We start from the raw sequence: 17,147 nt of genomic DNA on the forward strand, positions 1-17,147 counted from the left end.
AGTTGGCAAGGGCATCGTTAATTTATCTTATGCTTGGGGCTGTTGTAGGGATCTTCTTGTTCATGTTGCTGCAGTTTGCAATAGCCATCGCCTTTGTTGGTAACAGTACTTGTTAGATGGAGGTGCTCCCTGCATCTGCGAACTTAGTCGGCAGAATTGGCGAGTAGATTACCGGCCAGATCCTTGGATCTTGTTGTATTTTTAGCTGGTTAAGTTGTCCACTATGCGGAATAGCTCACTCACACGATTTTATTACAGCAGCCACTTCGACATATTTAGCAAGTTTTCCAGCGACGCTTCCGCTTCTAATTTCTGGCCGCTTTCTTCACCTCCTTGGCTAAATACCTGTATGCAGGCCGAAAGCTGTCATCGTTACTAAGTTTCATCTTCATCTCGTTTCATTGCTGGATGATGAGTCAAGTAGAATCCGATATCCACGGCAACCAAGTAAAATGTTTTTTAGTAACCAGTTTATCCTGTTAGTTGTCATAAAGTAAGGGTCGCCACATCCCATCAAGCAATTTCTCGCGAGGCAGTTTGCCAAGCTCTTTTTTTGCGCTGGCTCTGTTCTATGCTTGGACGTTAAGGTATATGTGCCTGCATTGCAAATTGTTTTTTGTGATGCATTCCAATTTTAGTTTGACGTCACCTATGATTAGCTCGTGGTCGCTGTCAATATCTGGAGATAGGAATGGATGGAAATCACGTTCGCCTGGAGATCAAACGGAAAATAACTCTTGCCAACAGGTATTACTTTGGGCTCAGTAGACAACTGAGAACATGGACGATGTTAACAGCAGATGAAAAAGTTTTGGGAGCCTTTGAGAGAAAAATTGTACGTAAGATCTTTGGCATCCTCCCCGTTAGTGAGGAGTACCGCGTACGCTAGAACAACGAGTTGTATGAGCTATATAGGAACATGGACATAATTAAGCGTGTAAACATGCAGCGGCTGCGCTGGTCCCCGTATGAAAGAAGACACTCCCGCAAAGCGAATTTACGACACGGTATCCCAAATGGAAGGCGTGGATGAGGAAGAGCAATCTCTGTTGGAAAGACCAAGTGCTGCAGAACCTGTCTTCACTCGATATTTCCAACAGGCACCAACGAACGCAGGACAGAAACAGCTGACGCGACATTTTGGATTCGGCCAAAACCTACACACGGTTAAATGAATTTCTCTTGATTTTGTTTATTTTGTATATTTGTTTGGTATTATTATGGTGCACGACGTAGTCGGTTGTGAAAATCTGGAAAATTAAAGTAACGGCTTTCGGAGGGCGCCACTTTCTGTATTATATTCGCCTTGGTTCATACTCGTATTCATAACTGGATCCTCTTTATCTTAGAGCTTATCTGGGGCAGGCACTGTTTGAGTTTAATCATTTTCATCAAAATTACTATTTTATATTAAAATTTTTAGAATAAATTTATTTTCTAAAATGTATACGCCAGCGTCTAGTAAGCATTTACATGATTTACATTCTGATATTTTCAATAGAAACATCACTGTAAATTTAAACAAGCTTGCACAAATTCAACTACTCAGCGATACTTTAGAAAAACACCTACTACCTGCTTGCTCACGGAAGCAGCAGCCGCTCTAATAGACGTTAAATATAATGACAATAATGGCTTACCTCAACCCGATTGTCGCGCAATATTGGTTTTCCATCATGTAACCAATTAACATCATGTACTGGATGTCCGGACACAATACACTGAAATTGCGCGTCCTTATCAACATCCACTGTTTGTACCTGAGGCTGTAAATGGGCCGTTAAGGGGGCTGTAATTGATAGAAGAAAAATTGTAGAATAATTTTTATTCTAGTTTTAGTATATGCATATGTATATAAGGTGCATATGTTTCAGCTGGACATTGTCTTCTTTTGTCGACAGAAAAGTCAATCGATCTACATACATATAGTATGATACATAGGTCATCATTGTTCCACAGATTGAACTTTCGTAAACGTCAAAAAGATTGGCTATCATTTTGTTAAAAAAAAATTATATCTTAAATTCATATTTATTTCCACTTTCTTTTTTGGACGTCGAATAATGACCTTAGGGGAAGAAAATAAGCACCTATCGGCAAGTGCTTGTTGGATTGAAAATGTTAGCATTAATGAGATTAGTTATTATTTTCCGTTTCGCAATTTCTGGTCTCAAATTGTTCAAGGCAATATTAATAAGCACTGCTAGGAATGAAATTTTTAAAGCATTTTCCACCCACAGCATATATGTAAAAAACAAAAAAAAATATATAATTGGCGCGTACACTTCTGTTAGGTGTTTAGCCGAGCTCCTCCTCCTATTTGTGGTGTGCGTCTTGATGTTGTTCCACAAATGGAGGGACCTACAGTTTCAAGCCGACTCCGAACGGCAGATATTTTTATGAGGAGCTTTTTCATAGCAGAAATAAACACGGAGGTTTGCCATTGCCTGCCGAGGGGCGACCGCTATTAGAAAAATGTTTTTCTTTTTCTTTTAATCTCTCTCACAGCATATATGTATGTAGCTTTAAATGTTGAATACAAATATATGAGTTATGGCGTGTAATATACACTGTCCTGCAGATTTTACAGTTCTCCCTCCACTTTCCTACTTCAACAGGATCCTTCGGGAACAAATTATGCGCTTTTCCAATTGTTAGCAACCGCGTACGCGGCACAACTGATGTTTGTAAACATCGATGCTGAATTTGCATCTCCAGTTTTACTTCCTTTATACCACGAATATGAAAAGTTTAAGACCAAATTGTACTTAGGAAATGACATCAAAATCATTGCAAACTAAATAGTGATACCAAACCTTTTAAAATTTTACACGAACAACTACTAAACCAAAACAGTTGGGCGCACCAAGTGAAGCCAAGTCCTTCTCCACCTGGTCTTTCCAACGTAAAATAGGTCTTCCTCTTCCTACCACCAGCTGGTACCGCATCGAATACTTTTAGAGCCGGAGCGTTTGTATCCAATCGGACGACATGACCCAGCTAACGAAGCCGCTGGATCTGTATCTGGATCGAAAAGTTCATACAGCTCATCGTTCCAACTCCTGTGATATTCGCCGTAACCACCGTGCAAAGGTTCAAAAATCTTCCGCAGAATCTTGAATCAACTGCCTACTTATTCCAAAGTATCACTCGTTGGATTTTAAGGCTGACCTTGTTATCGGTGTTAATACTGGTTCTTAAATAAACGAAGTCTCTTGCAACCTCGAAATCATAATTGTCAACAGTAACGTGAGTGCCGATACGCGAGTGCGCCGACTGTTTGTTTGGCGACAGGAGGTACCTCTTTTTATCCTCGTTCACCACCAGACCCATTCGCTTTGCTTCTTTATCCAGTTTGGAAAAAGTAGAACTAACACCGTGATTGTTAAGGTCAATGATTTCAATATCATCGGCATACGAAAACAATTGTACGCTCTTATAAAAATGTGTGTGTATTAATTCCCCTTTAATGGGTATTTTTCAAAGACTTGGCGTATTGTGAATATCTGGTGGTCTATGGTGGGCTTTCCAGATCTAAAGCCACACTGATAAGGTCCAATCCGTTGGTTGATGGTGGGCTTCAGACATTCACATAATACGCTCGCTAGAACCTTATAGGCGATATTTAGAAGACTAATCCCGCGGTAATTGGCACATATTGCCTGATCATCCTTCTAATGGGTTGAGCAGAGCACTTAAATTCCAATTGGTAGGCTTTGATTCTACCATATTTTGCTTAGGAGCTGATCTATGCAGCTTACCAGCTACCCGCCGCCTTGTTTGAATAGCTCAGCCGGCAATCGGTCAGCTCACCTCGTCATGGTTGGGTAGCAGAACGACAGTGCCGTCGTCAACGGTTAGAGTATCGGGATCTTCACATTCTCTGTGAAATGCGCAGCTGTCATTGTTTAACACGTTCGAGAAATGTTCCGTTCATAATTTAAGCACGCTCTGGATAGTAATTACTAGATCACTGTCTTTGATCTTACAGGAAATCGCGCCGATCTTGAAATCTTCTTTAAGCCGCCGAACTTTCTGGTAAAATTGACAGGCATTGTTCCTATTGGCCAGCATAATACGTCTCTTTACCTTTTTTAACTCCCAATAGCAGTCCCACATGGCTCGCGTTACCCCCGATCGCAGCGTGGCCCTATAGACAGGATCCTTTCTTTCCATGGCAGCATGAAATCCCGCGTCACACCAATTGTTTTTTCGGAGAATGAGAAACGGTGTTCCACTGCACGTGCATGCCGGGTTGTTGGGTAGTACCCTCCGAGAGCAGGAGTAAAATTCGAGTGGAGAGTCTTCTGGCTATTTTGTGTATGTAGTTAGATGTAAGTTTTTTGCTGCACAGAAGCGTTTGCGTATTTTGGCTGCAACAAGTTAATGATCCGAGTCGATGTTGGGTCCTTGAATCGTACGTATGGACATATAAAAGGAAAATACATCTACACTAAAAGCGTATTTTCCATCTATCACAACATGATCAATTTGGTTTCACGTTTCTTAATCAGGGGACAGCAACGTAGCTTGTTGTATCTTTTTATGGTGGAATCTGGTGCTGCAGACTACCATGTTTCGGGTTCCGGCGAAGTCGATCAGCCTCTGTCCGGTACCGGATTTTTCGTTGTAGAAGCTGAGTTTTCCCACCATGGGACCAAAAATTCCCTCCTTGCCCACCCTGGCATCGAAGCCGCCAAGTACGCCAAGTCGCACTGTCCCTCTCTTCCGTGGAGGTGTGGGCGCAAATGAGCGAGATGTTTTAAAAAACTCGCATTTCTTGAATGGCAGTGATGGCAGCCTTTACTCTCACGAGAACATCAATCAGCCGGACAGAGGCACCTTTCCTATTAAGGGACCGAATATTCCGAGCGCATACCCTCAAATCATAGTCCTTAGTTCGCTTGTAGAGATCGTCATCAGAATAAGCAGTTCTCAGCCCAGGCTTTGTGTTTTCATTGGGAAAGGATTTTTACGTGGCGGGTCCCAAACCCAGCGCACAACCGCAGCCCGCTCTCAAACAGATGCTCGGGAATTATCCAGAGGATACTTGCGCAAAGCTCGGTAGTTGTGTGCTACTTCGACCGTATGCAAAAGAATCGTCCTATCCACTCCCAAATGATTAACAATCAGGTACTTTCCCTACACACGGAACCATCCTTCAGATACAATCAGAAACACCAACTATGACTAAGCTTTATAAATTCCTAGTCTATATTAGTAGGATTCGTGTTATTGTATATCAACGTTTAGCCTAAGGTACCAAAAAAGCTGTCAAATATTATGACTTGAAATAAATTAACGTCAAGATCATATTCACTTGATTACAAAATAAGCCAATAAATAAGTCATTCAAGTCGATTATATTTTAGATTCAAATAAAATACATAGATATTTAATAATAATGGGAATTGATTATGTTTTTATTGACATGCGTTGTAAAAGATTTACAAATTATAAATGTATGACATTTTCTAAACACCCAGCGTGTACAAGTATTTTTACTTATGTATGTAGTTATATATATACTCATATACATACATAGTTCCCGAGAGAAATCGAACACATTTTAATGCCAATAAAAAACACTCCTAAAAAACTCGAATTTGAAGGCCCTGTGTAAACCTGCCTTAATCATATGTGAGCAATCAATATGCATTTTATTTTGACAACGCGTTCATAGCTTATTTTGATCTGGTTCACCTTGCCTTGGAAATAATTGTAATCAAATATATATATAGACCTATACTAAGTGACTTACCAGTTACTGTTAATGACACCTGTATGGTTTCCTCACCGGCGGTGTTGTTTACCCAACAAAGATATTTGCCACTGTCCTCGAGGCGAGCCTACAGTGAGTTAGAAGAAAGAAGAACATTTACTAATGTACTGAATTTTAAATGTGTTGATTGAAAAATAATCCCAAACATTATTATAATAATTTAGTTTTCTAAAATGATCAAACTTCACATCTACATTCAAAATAGTATGAACAACTTGGAGATTTAAATGATCTCTTTTTTTTTTGTTTTTGTCATAGCGCATATAACTTTAAAAAGCTATAACTTTGTTATTTTGCAACCAATTTTTCCTCTGTTTGAATGAGAGTAGTTGCATATTTTTTTGTTTCCTTTTGTGTCACCATGTTATTAACGGAAAAGGGATCAATGTTCAGCATGTACTCTTATACACATTTCTCTCCTTAATTGTCTAATTGGAGTGGTAATCGCTTAAGGTGAAGTCAATTAAGCGCGTCAGTACTTAACTCTTTATTGTGCTAACTGGCGTCCATAAGAAACACCCTTTCATATACTTCCTCAAGGCTGAAACGTTGGTATCTCTTCCAGCAAGCACAGCCCATAGATCTTTACTGACAGGCTTCCTATAGTTAGTAATGAGCACTCATTCCTCCCTAAGCCAGAGCTTCCAAATTTTCGTTTCCTTTTCTCATACTGTTATACTCGTACTCTAACCAGGCGAATGTGTGGCGTTTTCTACCCTCCACAAAAAGCGCGGGTGCGCGGATATTCGAGGCTACGTACTCCGAATGTCAATCACGCATCAATCCATTCGGCTACGGCGGCCTTTGAATACGCTTTCATAATTATATATGTACATGTTATTAATAATATCTAACACCGAGGCTAGTATGTATGTAGATAGTTGTCTTGAAAACCTATTTTCAAATCTCATTTCCATTTTTTAATTACAGTCAAAGTTAGCGTGCTCACAATATGTATGCATGTAGAAACATTTTACATTTACAGTTTACATATATACCTATATGTTCCTTTAGTTTACCTTTGCTATTTTGAGTAATCCCGCCGAGACGATTGTAATGCGCTCGCTTAGTTGCAGCGGTAATAGCTGTTCGTTTTCTTCCTTGAACCAGCTAAAATTAGATTGAAAATTTTGATTATCAGAAGTGCTTATGTAAGAATGCTATACATATGTATGTACATATATGTAAATTAGGGCGGGTCGATTTAAAAATCGCTCATTGCTCTGTGGAAATCGTATTCTAGGGATCAAAATAAGAAACTTTGCCGAAGGAACCATACCTCTAAAACGAATTCTGATGCCCCCCAATTATGTCGAACTTTTGGGTAGGGGCAAATTTTGACTTTGACCCATTTAGAGTGCCCCAATCGAGTCCAAATGTATGACCGACCCCCACTAACTTTGTACGGCCGATCCACCCATGCCAGTGGCACACCCCCTGGAACTCCCCTGGGGGATTCCCCATTCAATCATTTCAAAATATCACCATTTTTGGCCTTTACATGAAAAAATCAGCGAAATGGCTATGTTTTTTCTTTATTTTTATTTATTTATAATAATGTTTATTATTTATTTATAATAATATCTATTTTTTCTCTTAAGAAATTTATTTAGTCAGAACATATGTAAATGAAAAAATTAATTTAAGTGAGTTATAGAAAAGAAACTAAAAAGTTCGACCCAAATTGGGGGACATCAGAATTCGTTTTAGAGGTATAGTACCTTCGGCAAAGTTTCTTATTTTGATCCCTAGAATACGATTTTCACAGAGCAATGAGCGATTTTTAAATCGACCCGTCCTAATATACATATATATTTATATATAAATAATTGGAGCTTACACCCTTTTTGGGTGTTTGGCCGAGCTTCTACGCCTATTTCTAGCGGGCGTCTCACCAAATGGAGGTACATAGAGTTTTAAGCCGACTCCGAATGGCAAACATTTTTTAGAGGAGCTGTTTTTTGGTTAACACTACGCTTAAGGTTATGGCCTTTTGGTATGGCACTTCTACTTTGATATGACAATGTTTATAGTACGAAAAACAAATATGACGATTTTTTTTCTTGCGATTTGAATGTTTCTCTATTAAAACGGTCTGCTTTTTTGCTTTTGTTTTGCACGGAACAAGCATTTTGATTTACTCACAAACCAACAAATTGCGAAAACTAAATACGTGCAAAAAAATTGCAAATTTGGTTTTTGTACTGCTGCCATCGTCTTGAATAAAACGAAACGTGTAACTGCTGGAAACGCACACAAAACCAAACAAAAAATCATACTATATAGCAACCACAGGCAAATGTAAAATACGTATATAATATAACCGATTTCGAGTGTTCTTTTGGCAAGTTGGAGGCAAAAAAATGCACTAATGGAATGCATTTTAAATATTGTGCGGCAAATGTGCCATATACTCTAACAAATTATAATTTCTTTTTTGAAACGAGGCAATTAAATATTATAGCTTCAATTTAGAAAATCAGATTAATTATATGTAAGTACGATTTGTCAAAGGGCTGGTCAAATAAAAAGACAAAGTAAAGGCTTCAATGAAATTCGGCAATTATTTTATAAATTTAAAAGGTAGAAATCCCAAAGCAATACCTATTTCAACTGCCAGAAAGAAGATATCTGTTTTTACATTCCATGGGTGAGTAGGAATTTTTAAGAGATGACAACGGATGTTTTTATGGCTAGGTATCTTCACGATTGACCGTTGACTTGTTTTTGTGAGAAATATTTTCAAATTTTCCGTTGAAAGTCACAGGAAATGTTGGTTTAATGTTTATTTTTCCAAAGCTAGCACCAACACTATTCAGTTATTAATAGTTTTGGCGTTATGTGTTTTTTATCTTCACCAATTATTGATTTATCATAATAAGAGCGCTCTTCACATTTGTTTTAATCCCTATTACAACTGAGTAATACACACTCGTTTCAAACATTTTTTATTTATATATCCCATAAATTATCTACTTAAATTGCATTTATAAATTGCAAAACTCCTAACGTGCCATCCGAATTAAATGCGAATCAATTTCGCCTTTCTGTTAAAATAATGAGGGGATGGGGGTCACAGCCTCGAAAATATATTTATTGAGTTTATATGCTTTACATATATTTAAATACACTATTAATATGATTTTTGAAAAACAGCTAAAAGTCAGATTCACGTAAAAATATTGCGGACAACTTAGCCGACTAATGAGCGTTATTTTTTTGAAGCGCGGCCGCAGGACGCCTACGCAGAAAGAAGTTTTACTCGAAATAAATTTTTTAATTTATCTTTTTTATGTAAATATTAAATATATATCTACATACATATACAAAAAAATAAAGAATCAAATAGGTATCAAATATTAATAATATAGTGAAAATTTGGAATACAAATTCGCGCGATATTTTATTTAAAATTTTTAACTGCGGCGCTATTTTTTTAATAATATGAATTAAATGTATGTATTAAGTATTAAAAATTAAACTACTTTTTAATATAAATCTAAATATTCCTATCAAATACAAATCCATAAACTATAAATGCATCAATCAAACATATTCGACTATATATACATCTATACGTGTAATAACTTAAAATCTATAACCATCCTAAGGGTGGAGTTTTATTTTTCACTTTCTCCCCCCTCTACCGCATTAAAATCAGATCAACCAAAAAATAATATCCACACTAAAGCCATCGGGATTATATTAATAAAGGTGGAATCCGTGTATACCAATTAACCATTCGGAATCGTAACAGCTGACAAAAACGTCATCGTTCACAAACTATTGCTATTAAAAGACAAAATATGAAAACTTAAAAATTGTCATTTAACACAAGGATATAAAGTATACTGCACATAAATATCATATAACACAATGCTAGATTAAAAACACCTGGTATTCATACCTAACATACTCGTACATATAGCACATTTGTACTTACCGGTATGTCGGCACCGGGTGCCCCTGAGCGATACACGGTAATGTCGTCTGTCCATTAAGCACGACATGCCTAAGCGAATGCTTTTCGACGTTTATACGTGGTTGCACCATGCCTTTTGGCTCTGTGACAATGATGCGTCCAGGATATGTAGATATTTGTATTTCACCTGAAATAAATTTGAAGAACTTGTGACTATGTAGAAGTAAACTTGTAGAGGTGTATATAACACATTTCTCGTTCGTTTTTATACCTGAGTGCAGTTATGCACAAGAGTTCTGTATGGAATAGCATAAAGGCTTCGAGATATATATATATATATATATACAGCCGAGCCGAATAGCGTAGGTGAAAGACCAAAATGAAGAAAAAGTGTTTTCTAATAGCAGCCGCTCCTCGGCAGGCAATGGCAAACCTCCGCTGGCAAAGCTCCTCATAAAGAATATCTACCGTTCAGAACGGCTTGAAACTGTAGGTCCCTCCATTTGTGGCACAACATCAACAAATAGGAGGATCGGCCAAACACCCAAAAAAAGATGTACGCGCCAATATCAACATCAAGACGCGTGCCACAAATAGGAAGAAGAGTTCGGCCAAACACCAACGCGCTATTTATTTATTTTACTTATTTTTTTATTATACCAATATGCTCAGAGTGATGAGAGGGATCAATTCAGTCCGTCTGTCCGTGCGCACGTCAACCCGAGTAAAAATTAATATATCTCAATGAAACTTGGTACACTTATTACTCTTTGTCTAAGGTAGTTTGGTATTGCAAATATGCACGAAACACTTAATGACAGAGACGGATTTCTCTCTTAGCTGTCGCCCCTCGGCAGGTAACGGCAAGCCTCCGAGTGTATTTCATCAAAAAGCACCTCATAAAAAAACCATCTGCCGTTCGAAGACGGCATAAAACTGTAGGCCCCTCCATTTGTGGAACAACATCAAGACGAACACCAACACAAATAGGAGGACGAGCTCGGCCAAACAACTAACAGAAGTGTACGCGGCAATTTTTTTCATATGTATGTTTTGATGATAGTGAGAAATTAGAAGTGTTTAAGCATCTGCCAAGCCCGTCAATCGAATACATAGGTATATGCTTACAAGTTATTGTTGTATATCTTAAATAGCCTATAAAATTGTTAACGTCCTTAAAAAAAATAATCGATTTATACATATTATGGTATGGATGCTCACAAAATGTTATATCAAGTTGGGAATAGATAAAGGGGCGTATAAAAGCTGTATAATTTTCCATTATATCGCGTTGAAATCAAGCATATATTCTTGTTTAAGTTACAAAATAAAAAAATTTAAAAATTTAAATGTGAATTACTCATTTTTCGCGTGTTCGTGTGGACAATAATTTACGTTTTATTTAACAAAAGCAAACTAAGAGCAATGTAGTTACATATACATATATGTATGTACTTGTAAATACATAGCTATACCTAAAATCGCTTTCATAAATATGTCAAATCAATTAATTGACTAATATTCTAATTCCAAATTATTTAATAGCTCTTCGTAATCAGAGTCAGGGCCGAAATTTTTTCGTCGTTATCTTCGTTTTCATTAAGGTCACTTGTTTGTACTTATCAAAGCATTAATTTCCTTAGGGATTGCATTCGTTTTTGTTTTTTATGCGCTTGTCGAGACTAAAACTAGAAGTCAAAGGATCTCATCTGTCAAAGGCTCTATTAAACATGCCTGTTAGATTGTTCATTCGGCTGTTTTTTCGAGTATGGTGTTTATAAATTTTGTTTCTTGACTCTGCAGGCGCGCCGCGAAGTATTGCCGTCATTTGTATTGCCAAATCCGCCACTTTTTGGATTACTACATATAAACATGTAAACCGAGACGTGTTCAAAGCAAATGTTGAGTTTTTTTCCGCGAAGTAGTGTTTATCTGTTTCGTTATGTATTTGCCATTTTTTACATTCTATTTTATAACTTATATAATACTCGTACGTTCTACAACAATGTAAAGGAGAAATTTCATAGTTTAAATTTCTTGATTCGATTTAAATTTCTCTGATTTTAAATCTGTTGTATTTAAAATGTCCTTCGGTGGAGCGCCACATATGGGACGAGATTGAGTTGATTTTGTTTCGGTCAACATTCACCGCCAAATACAACCAATAATTTATTTTAATATTTTTTAATAAGTCCTCAACTTTCGGGTTTTCAGTCTTTTCTCTAGTTACTATTTCTTTTGATTTTTTAACATACTCAAGTTTTAAGGTGTCCAATTGTACCAAAAAATAGTGCCCTTTTTGTCATTCATACATAATAGAGTTATTATAGTGAATATTTCTGCTCGACCTGTACTGCTATCAAATTTGTAATTTGTAATTAAACAGTTGGGCTTAGTGTAATGTCGCACGAGCAATCTAAGCAAAGTATAATGATTTATTATATTAAAATTGTTGAAGATGTTGGGGAGTGGTTTTAGAACAACCTTTATAACTGCAATTACCTGTCTTCAAAGACATTATAATAAATAGAATATATTTTCTTCTAAATTCATTTCATTTCAATTCATAAAATACGTGTATGACTTCTTGTTTTGGAAATATTTCAATGAAAATTAAATGCAGATGCATTTATCAATATCATCACTTTTCAATTTTAAACGAGAATAATAAAAATTGAAAATAAAAATACGAACAATAATGATGTACTTCAGTTCAGTGTTGATGATTGGGATGGGTAATCGTACCTCCATACTACACACATAGCTGTGACGTTTTAATTTGTGACGGCTATTTTTTTAAGCGCGGACAAATGCCGACTATGCGAAAGGGAGTTATAAGCATAAATTCTACAAATTTACAAATACCCGTCAACGTATCTGTAAAACTCTACCTGCATACGATTTTCGTTCTGTTTCGAGGTGTCTGGCAACACTAACCTTTCGCTAAATTACACAGCCTTTTCAGCTTTATGCTCTTTTTACATTCCTTTTTCCCAAGCGTGTGGAATTATTCGAATATTCCCCCAATTAAATCCACCTTTAACAAATTTTCTTTCTTAGATTTCATTCCTGTGGCAATAACATCTCTTTGTTTTACTACATTATATACCATATATATAGGATTTTTTAATAAGAGGTGTTATTTTGATATTCAAAGAAAAATGGTATGTTTTAATAAAATGTTTATTTCATTATACCTTCCGTGTGGCGTTAATAGGGGAAAATAACATCAGGCAAATGACCACCACGACCACGCTTTCAGGACAATTTCCTTTTCATGAAGTTTTCCATAATCGAATTGTAAAGTGTCTGCCCTATGTCCTCGATAGCCTCACGAATTCCATCTTTGAGGTCTTGAATCGACCCTGGGCTGTTGGCGTAGACCTTCTCTTTCACGTGACCTCAAAGAAAAAAGTCACAAGGTGTTATATCACAAAATCTCGATGGCCAATTATGATCACCTCTTCGAGAGGTAACACGGTCCGGAAACTTTTCCCGTAAAATATCAATGGTCTCGTTGCTTGTGTGGCACGTAGCGTCGTCTTGTTAAAAATGAACGTTGTCCAGATCAATACCATCCAATTCCGGCCATAAAAAATCGTTAATCATCTCTCGATAGCGCAATCCTTTCAACTGTAACACCTTTTATTGGAAAACCCTTTACATATTTTATGCTATGTTAAGTCTCTCTGCTGTATGTTCAAGCAACAAGTTCAAAGGAACTTTTGCGAAATTTTCAATTACTTGAATTTCCTGCGGTCTGCATTCACATTTTTTACTCAGTATTTCTTTGTAAGAAAGAAAGATATCAAAATTCCTGCACAACTTACCGCCAACTTTTGACGTTCTTGCGGAATATGGCAATTCAGATTTCCCTATTTCTGCTTTAGTTAAAAGCCAAATTTCATTTTGCTTTTAAATAAATCTAAACGCCAATGACTTTTTTCATCTGTAATTGATTTACTTACATTTCATTATTTTTTTGAAGTCTGCAAGTTAAAAAATATTATTCAAGTCAAAACTAATCTTTTTTTCTTTAAGTGTTTCTTATATTAGAAATCGTCAATCGTGACGACTCTATTCTTTGCGTTCAAGCGCTGGGAGAGTTATAGTTATGTATTCAAACTTTAGACGCGTTTTTCTCAAAACTATATTTTTGGAATTGGCGTACACGATAACTCGAAAAGTTATTGACCGATCTCCCTGAAATTTTGCACACATCTTTTTTATGATATTACTCTCTATGTGAATTTACAATTTTTTTTTTTTTTTTTTTTTTTTATTATTTACATTGTAACTAGTTAATAAATTATAAACTAACGAACAATTTGGATTTAATTTTAAGCAATACAACTAAATTTAATAATGCTCTGCCCAAGGCTTACAGAGAAGTGGGCTACTGCGTTAGTTGGTACGGTTTTTTTCGCTTCAGCCTTTCTTTCCATTTACCGGGATCAATTAGGGCTGACGCTTCGCTATTCATATGAGACTTAGCATTTATGTTGATCGAAGTGGCAACTGATTCGATGCCAAGGTCGCGTTCGATATCTGTGTTACCTTATTTTGGAATCTTTGTATAGAGTTTATATTGGTTGAGCTTGAGCAGCCCCATAGCTGGATTCTATAGGTCCAAATTGGTTTAAGCACGAGCTTATATACAATAAAAGAATTTTATTGTATAAGGATAATGCTGATTGGTTGCCCATAAGCCAGTACATATTTCTAAACTGATTTCTAACTCTTCTTTTTTCTTTTTAACGTGAGCATTCTATCTAAGCATGGTATCTAGTGTCATATCTAAGTATTTGGCGTTGTTGTGATACGGGATTTGCACGCCGTTTATGTATAGTGGCAGATATTGGATTTTCTTCTGTGTGAAGTCGAAATGAACCGATATTGTTTCATTTAGTTTTATGCGCCATTTAATGGTCCAATCTGAGATTTTCTTTAAGTAAATTTGAAGGTTTTTGATTGAGTCAATCTGAGTTTCTCCTACCGATAAGATGACTGTATCGTCAGCAAAAGTTGCTGTGGAGCAATTTGTGCCATTAGGCAAATCACATGTGAAAAGAATATAGAGAATGGACCCCAGCACACTGCCCTGTGGGACGCCAGCTTTAATTTCCTGAAGTTCGTAATATGTGTCTTCGTATTTTATTCGGAAGAAACGATCCGATAGGTACGATTTTAGATTATTAAAATATTGTGTTGGTAGAACCGCATTTATTTTGTTGAGGAACCCACCGTGGCAAACTTTGTCAAGGGCTTTAGACACGCCCAGAAAGACAGCAGAACACACCTTTTTTCCTCAAAGGCGTTTTCAATGATGCAAGTAATTCTGTAGACTTGGTCAATGGTAGAGTGTTTTGTGAGAAAACCAAATTGATGTACTGGTATTTTATTTCTTTGCTTAATAATTATGTTGAGACGTTTGGCTAAAAGCTTTTCCATCAGTTTTGAAATGATTGGTAGGAGCGAGATAGGCCGATAAGATGTGACATCATGCGTTGGCTTCCCTAGTTTATTAAACATATGGTAAATATTTCAGCAGCTTTCAAATATATAGGGATGTGGTGCAGTTTGAATGTGGCGTTCATTATTTCAGTAATCTTGGATATTGTGCATTGAGGAAGTTATTTTAGAATTTCAGCAGTTTCGAAAAAATTATAGTAGGAAAATTCGCCATAAAATTCATTTTTTTCAGCATTTTATTCCGCGCATTTTTTTCCATTTTTGTTTAATTCATATAGAAATGATGACATTAATAAACAAAACAATTTTTGATTTCTTGTATTCAAGTCACTGACGTCGATGCTACAATGCCCGCCGATGGAGAAGCCCCGCTGCGACCTTCCTGGAAGAATTGAGTGTACATCCGCCATTTTAAATGATTAAAATAAAAATACAAAAATTGCTTATATAATTTTAATGTATAAATAAACTGTATACCAATTTTGAAAAAAATTTATTGACTTCTTCATTTTAAATAATTTTATGGAAAATCAGGAAAAATATGGCCGTTTACAGGTATCTGTCCCCTTAATTGCTAATTTCCTTTTTTGTTATTAATTTCAACTCGTATAGTATATTTGACTAATATGGTGTTCACTTATAACTCAGCTAAATTTCACTTGTAATAGGAAGCAGTTGGCAGGGACACGCTCAGGCTCATAGCCCATTGTTATACGGGGAGCTTCTCCTTATCTCTTCTAAAACCAATGTGTACTTTTCACAATTTTTTAATTTAAATATATTAATTTTAATTTTAGAATATCTCTGATTTCTGCAGAACTGAGATCTTCCAACTCATTAAAAAATTGTCTACCAAGAATAGTAAGCCTACGTCTGGATAGAGCAGGACAATGGCGAGATTGTCCTTTCCTCCATTTCATCTAGACAACTTTTACAGAAGTCATGTATTTGCACACCCATCCTTTGAGCGTGTCTACGTATCAGGCAGTGCCCCGTGTTGACTGAAATCGGATTCTGTGCGTTTAGCATTGAAAGTTTTGTACAGTTGTCGGGCGCTTTTGTAGGTGATTTCATTACTCCATTCTTTGTTCACTACTCTTACCATTTCTTTAAGGATAAGGTGATTTCATTACTCCATTCTTTGTTCACTACTCTTACCATTTCTTTAAGGATAAGTAGCTTGCATGTTTGTAAGGGTATTCCTATGTCATTGTCTATGTACTCATCGGTCAATATGGTGCCGAGTCTCGCTAGTTCATCAGCTCTACAGTTACCCTCAATGTCGCGATGACCAGGAACCCATGTTACCTTTAGATGAACAGACTCAGCCATCTCGTGGCATTTCATGGCTACCTTGGAGGGTGTCGACTGTTTTGTGAGGAACTTCATCGCCGCTTGGCTATCATCGAAAACGTAGATATCATTTCTGGATATCGCATCACACTGTATAAGGGACGGGACGGCTTTCATTATTGCCATCAGTTCAGCCTGAAAGACACTACAGTAGTCGGGGAACCGAAAACTGTAGGCGATCCCAAGATGTTCGGAGTATACAGCTGCACCCACCCTGCCCTCAAGCTTTGTGCCATGGATGAACTCGCCCTGTTTTACATCGTCCCGTTCTCTCCCTTCCCTTGAGCGTAGGGGGGTCGTGAACGCTGTAATGGCAAGTGTAGGCGGGAGTGCGTAGTCTACCACTCCGGGAAGCCCCAAAGTGCCAGCCAGGATTTTACCGTAGCCGTAATCCGTGTTTGCCCACTTACTAAGAGTCTTCAGTCTTATTCATCATTCCGAATCTGATCAGATCATGCGAAGTTTAATATCGCATATAATGCTATCGATGGTGTGGTTGGCATCGCACCATCACTGCGTATAGAGTTAATGTATCATTCTGGATTCCAATCCCCATTTCTTCCCAATTAGCCTTCCGCAGGAGTACAACGCGGTCATAGCTTTGTGTGCTCTGTCTGC

General features: G+C 37.0%; 1 protein-coding gene across 4 annotated transcripts in view; it reads right to left on the reverse strand.

Annotated features, from left to right (window-relative positions):
- Positions 1–17,147, reverse strand: part of LOC128859833 (cell adhesion molecule Dscam2) — a 196,392-nt gene that overhangs the window by 78,096 nt on the left and 101,149 nt on the right. For all 4 annotated transcript variants that reach the window (XM_054096935.1, XM_054096936.1, XM_054096937.1 and 1 more), the window contains exons 8-11: positions 9,726–9,891; positions 6,802–6,892; positions 5,762–5,849; positions 1,641–1,789 (exon numbers count right to left, since the gene is read on the reverse strand). In XM_054096935.1, the coding sequence (XP_053952910.1) occupies positions 1,641–1,789; positions 5,762–5,849; positions 6,802–6,892; positions 9,726–9,891 (494 nt within the window). The remainder of the gene's footprint in view (positions 1–1,640; positions 1,790–5,761; positions 5,850–6,801; positions 6,893–9,725; positions 9,892–17,147) is intronic.

Source organism: Anastrepha ludens, chromosome 4 (assembly GCF_028408465.1).
Source record: "Anastrepha ludens isolate Willacy chromosome 4, idAnaLude1.1, whole genome shotgun sequence".
Taxonomy (NCBI): Eukaryota; Metazoa; Arthropoda; class Insecta; order Diptera; family Tephritidae; genus Anastrepha; species Anastrepha ludens.